We start from the raw sequence: 9,389 nt of genomic DNA, 5'->3' as shown, positions 1-9,389 counted from the left end.
AGACAAATTAAATGAATCATTAGTGAAAGAATTGATGGAGATTTTAAAGGATAATCCATATTCAATATTTCTACGATCGTTAACAGATATGTCGAACTTACAAAACTTTCACATAGCATTAAAAAGTGATGATGGATTAGATCAACGTGTATATAATCTGCCTACTACTACTGAAATTGCAGCAATATGGGTTGATGAAAATGATAGTTCTGCTACTCATGCGCCGCATCTTCAAATTTATACTCACAGCGACATGACACAAAGAGTGAATTATTATTTGGATGCTATGACCTATTACAGTACCCGTTGTTATTTCCATATGGTCAAGGCGGGTGGCACTGTGGTATTAAAAAGTTGCCCAAAGCAAAAAAAAAAATCCTAGAAGCCACACTCTGGTTGAATTTGAACAATTGCCTAGTATAAAAAATTTCACATCTGTTGATGGATATCTTGATATGGAAGCTCAAAATCTGCAAAAAGGGAAACGCAAAAGAGATACACTTTCAGTTCGTGAATACTACTGTTACAAGCTTCAAATGAGAAACGATGATGAAGATCAAATTTTGCATACAGGAAGATTACTCCAGCAATATTCAGTTGATGAATATATAAAATTGGAAACACAAAGATTAGACTTTGTTTCATTCAATCAAGATTTATTTAGAATGGGTATACTGCAAGGACTTCTCAATATTCTAAGACTGGGTGAACGAGATGCTTCTAATGTTAGAAAACAAACTTTTCTGCCAAATTCTTTTATAGGAGGTCCTAGAGATATGCGTCAATGTTATATGGATGCTATTACATTAGTGCAACGTTTCGGGAAACCTGATTTGTTTATAACTATGACATGTAACCCATCTTGGACGGAAATAAAAGAACATCTATGGTCAACTGACGAGGCACAAAATAGACCTGATTTGATTACTCGAGTGTTCAGGGCTAAAATAGAAGAACTGAAGACGGATATATTGAAACAAAATATCTTTGGAAAAGTTGTTGCTTTTATGTACACCGTGAAGTTTCAGAAACGAGGTTTACCCCATGCTCATTTTCTTATTATACTAGGTAATGAGCATAAATTGTTGACAGTAGAGGCGTATGACGATATAATCAGAGCAGAATTACCAGATGACAAGGCAGAACCAGATTCGCGTAAGCTTGTCATTAAGCATATGATCCACGGTCCATGTGGTAGTTTAGATCCAACAAATTCTTGCATGAAAAAAAGGGTTACTGCAAGTTCAAATATCCAAAAATGTTTGCCGATCAAACATCGAAAGGAAATGATTCTTATCCAGTTTACAGAAGACGAAATACAGGGGAAGTTGTGAAAGTAAGAGAACAATATTTACATAACTCCTGGGTTGTTCCGTACAATCCTTATTTACTTGGGAAATTCAATTGTCACATAAATGTTGAAGTGTGCTCCGACATCAAAGTCGTGAAATATCTCTACAAATACATTTGTAAAGGACATGAGAAAATTGCGTTCTGTGTACAAAATAACAATACAAACATAGAGATAGATGAGGTAAAGGAATACAGATCTGCTAGATGGGTATCACCTCTAGAAGCCGTATGGCGTCTCTTTGGTTTTCCTATAAGCGAAATGTCTCCCAGCGTTTATCGTCTTCAACTACATCTTGAAGGTCAACAATTTGTTTCTTTTAAGAGCAACACGGATATACATACAATTGTGAATAATTCGATGATCCAGAAAACAATGTTAACTGAATTCTTCTACATGAATGATACCGACGAAGATGCTAAAGAGCTCAACTTATTGTACAAAGAATTTCCTGAATACTTCGTGTCATCCTCCAGTGACAAATTTTGGGCACGTAGACAAAAACGTTGTGCTGTTGGTCGTATTGTGACATGTCATCCAATAGAAGGAGAACGATATTATCTTAGATTATTACTATTGCATGTGCAAGGACCGACGTCATATAAGGATCTTTTGACAGTAAATGGAGAGCCTTGTAGTACTTTCAGAGAGTCCGTAGAAAAAAGAGGATTATTGCACTGTGATAATAGCTTGATAGAGTGTATGTCTGAGGCCACAAGTTATCAAATGCCATATAGTTTACGACGTTTATTTGCTACGTTACTGGTGTATTGTGGTCCTGCCAACCCCAGAAAATTATGGGAACGATTTGAAGAATCGATGATTGAAGACTATAAAGTGTTACAAACTATTGAAAGAAGAGAAATTTGATATCAAGCTCTGAACCATATCAACGACATTTTACATTCCATGGGTCATGATGTAAATGAGTATGAACTTATCTCAGAAACTATCAGGCCTTCTACGGCAGCAAAAGAGGCAAAAGAGATCCATTTTGAAAGATCTATTATTGTTAGCGAAGATGATGTATTGTTGCATAGGAAATTAAACAAAAATCAATTGATTGCATATAATGTGATTATTGAAAGGATATTTTCGAATAAACCAGGTGCATTTTTCATAGATGGTCCAGGAGGAACAGGGAAAACTTTTTTGTACCGTGCTTTATTAGCAACTGTACGATCCATGGGATATATAGCTTTGGCAACAGCTACTTCTGGGGTTGCTGCTTCTATTCTCCCGGGAGGACGTACTGCACATTCGCGTTTCAAAATTCCTGTTGACATCGATGAAAGTGCCAATTGTAACATTAGCAAAGAAAGCGCACTTGTAGGTTTAATCCGAGATGCAAAATTGATTGTATGGGATGAAGTATCTATGGCCAAAAAAAGAATGTTGGAAGTTTTTGATCTACTCTTAAAAGATCCGATGGATATAAATGTATTATTTGGCGAAAAAGTTGTTGTTTTAGGAGGTGACTTCAGACAAACTCTTCCTGTTGTGCGCTATGGAAAAAAAGAAGATTTCATCAACGAAAGTTTATTATATTCTAGCATTTGGAATGAACTTGAAAAATTAAAATTATCTGAGAACATGAGAGCAAAAACAGATCCTGCATTTTGTGATTATTTATTAAGAATTGGAAATGGACAAGAACGAGTCAATTCAGCAAACAAGATTGAAATTCCAGATTCTTTGATTATTCCTTACACAACCGAAAAAGAATCCCTCGATAAACTATTCACAGCGACATATTCAAATTTGGATTCGTTATGCTCTAATTCATTTTGTACAGATTCCCGTATGATCTTGACAACAAAAAATGATTTCGTCGATGAAATTAATGACATGCTTATTGATCGATTTACTGGAAAATCAAAAGTATCTATTGGCACCGATGAAGCTATTGAATTCAATAACCAAACACAATTTGAAGATCTACTACACACTTTAAATCCTCCTGGTTTGCCCCCTTACAAATTATGTTTGAAAGAGAATTGTCCAATTATATTATTGCGAAATTTAAATCCATGTGAAGGTTTATGTAATGGCACGCGATTGACTTGCTGTGATTTTAAAAGCCATGTGATCAGCGCTAAGATTACGACAGGTGATTTCAAAAATATGCACGTGTTTATCCCCAGAATTCCATTATTATCATCGCAGGATGAAAAAATGCCTGTGCAATTTAAAAGAACGCAATTTCCTGTTCAACTATGCTTTGCTATGACAATAAATAAATCACAAGGCCAGACTTTAGATTTCGTTGAAATTTATTTGCGGGAACCTGTATTTTCACATGGTCAACTTTACGTTGCCTTATCGAGGGCAAAGAGTTCAAGTTGTGTGAAATTGTTGATCCGACCGTCTATGCCAAGTAGCGATGACGATCATTCTACCTCTAATATAGTATACGACAAAATTATTCAGAAGGCAATCCTTTGAGTTACAGGTTGTGATGTTTTTTCTTTGTATTCTCCTATATCCTCTTTCTCATTGTTGCTTTGTATAGATAAAGTATCAGACATGTATGCAATAATTTTCTTCGTGAATTGTGATTTTCTATTCACTGGTAATGAATATGGTATAACAAAGCTTTTATTATGTAGCTGTATTTTTACGTTCAGTTTAATGATATAATGTAAAAAATATGCTAATGTATTCCCCTTCATAGAATAGTCTATCTTTCGTTAAGTAGTTTTGATGTGTTAGATTTTTGAAGACTTAGTTATATTTCAAATTGGTACCCTTCTTGTGCTTTTACTTTGTCCTCCACATTTTCTCCGAGCAAGTAATTAACATTTTTATAACCTCACCGCTTCCCCTTTCTTCGTCTGTGACTTTCTCCTCTGTTCTCTTAGTCTTTTAGCTATTCTGTACACCTATCCTTTTCCTCCAACCCTTACTATAAATTTCCAACTTCTGGATTTGTTCTAATATCCACAACATATCTATAGTACTCCTTTTCGTACTTTACATAGAGCACTGACTTTCTTCGACTTCTCTGCTTCTTCTTAAAAAGGGTAAGTTTTTTCATTTGCTTGCTTATATTCTTCTTGTTTTCCTTTGATTATCTCACCTGCCTGTTTTCTATACTGTGTAAAAATTGATGTCGATTGCTCCACTTTTAGATAGAATGATTTTTGCAGATTCCTTGAGTATCATATGACCTTTGGAGTCGCACAATTTTATTTCACGCTTTTATCTTCTGTCTTGAAACAGTATATTGCATCATTAGCCCAAGCCTTCACATACTGTCATGAGAAATATGTAATACACAGAGATATCAAACCGGATAATCTTTTGGTTGGTGTACAGGTATATATTTAGCATTTGTAAATAGTTTATAATATGCATTACAGCTTAAATGATGGAACTCACATTAATTATTTTTAATATTTATGCTTTCAGAGTGAACTCAAAATTGCATACTTTGGATGGTCAGTGCATATCTTTAACTGGAAGCGGACTATAGGTGGCACTGAGAGATACATTATGTTAGTCGAAAGCAGACTAGCTTCGTGTTGTACGAGATATGCTGGAAGTTTCTTAGCAAATCTTTAACTGCTTTTACATGTTTTAGTGTTAATCCAATTATTTACCTAAAACTATTGCTAATTGTGTGTGTTTCCTGATATAAACTAATAGAAGTAAATGCAAAATTTCATGGTTCCTCAAATTCCTCCTTCTCTGGTGGTGTACAAATCAACACATCGCAACATTGTCTCTATTATTTTATAACTCGACACACCATATCACTCGCGAAGTGCCAAGTCTTTGTGCCATAAGTGATGGAAGGAGCTCTCAAATCTGAATAGCCTGGTTGTGACTTGCGAGACAAGAACACTACATTATCTCTTCCGCTGCATATCTTTCTATTTTTCCTTTCATTTCTGGATTATTCATTGTGAATTTTCCTATTCGCATCTACAGAAAGTTTATCTATCTTTGTTCTATTTTAATGTGTTGGTAATCACAATTCTGGTTGATAAATGTTAATTTTCAGTTATTTTGAATAATTTTGGATAAGTTTTAAATACATGTTTGTAATTGTTCCTGATTTGCACACATCTACTATGCTTTCTTGATAAAATTTATGTTTTGCTACCAACTAATCATTGTTAGGAGACTTGTTCTTTTTGATATTTGAGAATATAGTTAACCACTCCTACTGTCTGCTTTACTTTGGAAATCTTTTTATAAGTGAATTTGTGTTTCATTCCATAGAACTAAACTAACACATTCTCCTTCCTATACTTCAAATGAAAATTGGATGTTTTCACACGTTAATGCACTGTGTTTGTGGTGGTGAGATTTTTCTGTTAGACACAAAGTTAGCTTAGACATGAAATGTTTGGGATATCTTATTAGTTGCATAGGGATTGATTATGGGATTTCATAGTGGGAATACTCTTTTGAACTGTTGGGTGCAGCTCACTCTGTTTCGACCGATGTCAAAAGTGCTGGTGTTATAAGAGCTGCATCAGGACTTGTAAAAACAGTCCTTGCCAAGTACGAGCCTTTCACCAACGGACTTTACACCAAGTACGAGCCAATGACTGAGCAAAATGCAACATCAACTTGGTTCTCTCAAAACCAAATTGCCATTTTTCCTAGGGGTGTCGTTCTTTTTGCTAAAGTTCATACTCTTTCTTCTTTTCCTCTTCTAAATCGTGCTGCTTAGTTGTTCTATAATCTAACCTTTGCAAAATCAAAGACTAAGGTCTTTCTATTTATGCAGCACCCAGATGATAGGATATCTTTGCCGCAAGATGTTGTCCTTCGCATTCAACCCCGAATTTTTAGGGGCTGCACCTGAGAACAAGGACAATGTTATGATTGCAAAACTTTTACTGTTCTCAAATCAAATCGGATGCCTCTTGGATAAAGGTGGCAATATACTAGATGAAATGAGCGAGTCAACTGCAACCTATATTCGTATTGTAGGCAAGGATCAAACCCCAAAGTTCGTGTCAGAAAATGAAGTAAAAGTTTAGGTATTTTTCTCTTTTTATGATTTGAGTGATGTTACTAAAAATAAAAATTAGCAATTCTTTTTTGCATAAATGATAAATATCATAAAATTATTATTTTTCTGAACTGTATTATAGAGATTGGGTGAAGGTCGGAGCTTCCCAGACTATGCAGGAGGTCCTTCAAGTATTGGTGAATTTCGAGGGTCAGTACATTCTTGATCATGACCAAACTCTTTCTTTCATTGTCCTTTTTTTTCTTCATGTTCTACAGTTCATTTATGAACTGCTATTTCATTATATACTGATAATATATGTATGTCTTGGTTAAACGTGAATTTCATTAATATAGACGAAGTCATCCAGCTGTGACCACAAGCACTACTGTGGAAGTAGTTGTACCTCGATCTGTCCTTCCTGCAATCCATGGAGAAGGCGGAGGATGTTTTCGACAAATATGTAAGGTAGGATCTCTGGATTGTATAACATTACACCTTTTTTTCCTCTTTTATATTCTGCCTTTGTATTTCTGATTGGTCTTTACCAAGGCAATGCCCAATAAGAAAGATATATGATCTCCCTCTTTACGCATAAATGTGTATATATGATAGTAAATAGCATCTCCCTCTTTTGGTACATCTTTCTACCTTCTTGGTTACTATTAGTTCTCTTTGTTCTTAATCTTTTACTGTTCTAGATTTCTGGTTCTCTTTCTCTACATGTTTTGTTTCCGTGTTTTCCACCATTTTTTGTTTCTAAATATTACCATATCGGTGTACTTGATCTCATTTATGTAAAGTACTGATTTAGCGTTGTATAAAAACATTTTCACATTTGACTAATTATTTTCTAGATTTCTGATACAAAAGCTATAAATGATCCCAGGCCTGGAGCAACAGAGACTATTATCATTATATTTAGGACGCCTGAGTGGACTATTGCTGCTCAAAGTCTCATTTAAACCTTTGTAATGGTCAAGACTGAAGCTGCTTGATTAGTAGAGGTGAGGTATTATGTCGATCTTGTATACTTTTAAATTGAATGGCCTTTCTTTTCAGAAGCTATGTGAATGGAGAATTGTTAGTTATGCTCCCTGGAGAGCAGTGTAGATGCTCCTTTTTTTATACTTGTATCGATGTGAATTCGAAAAACATTGTTAACTTATTCCAGAAGACTTATCGTTATGGTGTTCTGCACATTGCTGAAGCTTTAGTTTGCGGTGACAGCTCTTGACAAAAGAAGAATGGAAAAAATGCATGTTAGAGTATCAGAAGTATTACTAGTTGGCTAACAAATTCAGATGCTCTCCAAATGTTAACTAAAGTTCACACTCATATAATTTTCAAGGAGTTATCGGTTGCTGAATGTATAATAAAACAATATAGCTTTATTTATGTTGAGCTGAATTGTTGAAGCATTATAAAATAATATAGCTTTGTTCATGTTGGGCCCGGGCTTTGCCCGGGCTACCCCACCTAGTATGTGTATATATATATGTTGGACATGTAGCATCAAATAAGGTCATATATATATACATTTTTTATTATTCATCTTCTAGTATTTTTCTAGTCGCGGTTGTTTCACTTTATATTAGCAAAAAAAAAAGATAGTTTCACTTTTACAAATTTGGATAGACTAGTATCTATGAACGTGCGATGCACGTTAATAATGGCAAGTGATGATTTAAATATTTATTTATATAAAGGAACAATAAAATTTAATTAATGAGAGAAATTTTATGTATAATAATACAACAATCATCTAAATACCGAGAAATATTATTACATTACCATAATACATGAATTTAAAATAAAAGGACATCTTCAAAGCTTACACAAATGATCAATTTTGTCATGTTAGTTTGTGATGACCCAGGTCATCACTCGTTTTGAAAGTAAATTCTGTGTTCTGAGGCCTTAAGAACCACTTTTTGTCTCACCTCGATTTGCATGCGCAGTCCGAGCGCATTTCCGGAAAGCTTTTATATGAAATCTAAGTAAGATAAGGAAATTGGTCTTTAAAATTTGATTAAAGTTGATTTTGGTCAACTTTCTTGGTAAATGGACCCGGACCCGTGATCCGACGGTCTCGTAGGGTCCATAGTAAAATATGGGACTTGGGCGTATGCCCGGAATCGAGTTCCGAGGTCCCAAGCCCGAGAAAAGAATTTTTGAAGAAAATTATTTGCTGGAAAGTATAAAGGCCTTTAGAAGTGAAATAATGCATTTTCTTGATGGTATCGGGCCCGTATCTTGGTTCCGGAGCCCGGTATAAGTTTAAAATAATAATTTGGTTGAATCTGTGGAATTTGGTAAGAATCGGAGTTCGTTTGGTATTAATCGGACCTTTAGTTGAGAAAATGAGAATTTCAATGTTCTTGAGTGATTTCATGAATTTGAGGTTTAATTCATAGTTGTTGATGTTATTTTGATGATTTGATCTCACGAACAAGTCCGTATAATATTTTTGGACTTGCGTGCATGTTTGGTTTGGAGCCCGAGGGCTCGGGTGAGTTTTGGATAGGCCACGGAGTGTATTTGCACTTAGGAAAATTGTTGCAGGTTCAGTTCTGGTATTATGGCCTCTGATCTCGCAATTGCGAGATCAGAGATTGCAAAATGCGATGTCTGATGGCATGGGAAATGCGAAGGGCTGATCACAATTGCGGAATAAGCCCTGGCCAGCCTAGCTCGCATTTGCGAGCCTTTCTTCGCAAATGCGAAAAACCTCAGAAATCCCAGAGGTCGCAAATGCGACCCTTTCCTTCGCAATTGCGAAAATGACAGGAATTGTCAGGGGTCGCAAATGCGACAGTTTCTTCGCATTTGCGAATCTAGCAGGAATTCTCAGGGTTCGCAATTGCTAACCCCTGGTCGCAATTGCGACATCTGCACCTCATAAGTGGGATTTCAGGCGGGATTCTTCTTCATTTTTACAACTTTTCAAACCCTAAAACATATTTGGGCGATTTTTTAAGGGCACAAACTCTTCCAAATCATTAGTAAGTCATTTCTAACTCATTTCTTTTAATCTAATCCATCTTTTAACCAGATTTTATCACAAAA

The 9,389-nt window shown here is 35.3% G+C and overlaps 2 protein-coding genes and 1 long non-coding RNA gene across 3 annotated transcripts; all 3 read left to right on the top strand.

The window, feature by feature from the left end:
• Positions 1 to 455: 455 nt before the first annotated feature.
• Positions 456 to 2,221, top strand: LOC109206760. Its single transcript, XM_019369616.1, has 2 exons — positions 456 to 1,155; positions 1,302 to 2,221. The coding sequence occupies exons 1-2, from the start codon at positions 456 to 458 to the stop codon at positions 2,219 to 2,221; spliced, it is 1,620 nt and encodes a 539-aa protein (XP_019225161.1).
• A 39-nt stretch (positions 2,222 to 2,260) lies between these two features.
• On the top strand, positions 2,261 to 3,796 carry LOC109206759 (ATP-dependent DNA helicase pif1-like). The gene has a single exon (XM_019369615.1). It carries the CDS (start codon positions 2,261 to 2,263, stop codon positions 3,794 to 3,796), a length of 1,536 nt encoding a protein of 511 aa, XP_019225160.1.
• A 1,590-nt stretch (positions 3,797 to 5,386) lies between these two features.
• LOC109206763 lies at positions 5,387 to 7,642 on the top strand. Its single transcript, XR_002064901.1, has 4 exons — positions 5,387 to 6,348; positions 6,463 to 6,530; positions 6,677 to 6,788; positions 7,210 to 7,642. It is a non-coding gene; the product is annotated as an uncharacterized LOC109206763 (long non-coding RNA).
• The last annotated feature ends 1,747 nt before the right edge of the window (positions 7,643 to 9,389 follow it).

The sequence above is a fragment of the Nicotiana attenuata genome, unplaced genomic scaffold (genome assembly GCF_001879085.1).
Source record: "Nicotiana attenuata strain UT unplaced genomic scaffold, NIATTr2, whole genome shotgun sequence".
NCBI classification, from domain to species: Eukaryota; Viridiplantae; Streptophyta; class Magnoliopsida; order Solanales; family Solanaceae; genus Nicotiana; species Nicotiana attenuata.
This window is presented reverse-complemented; position numbering and strand designations above follow the sequence as displayed.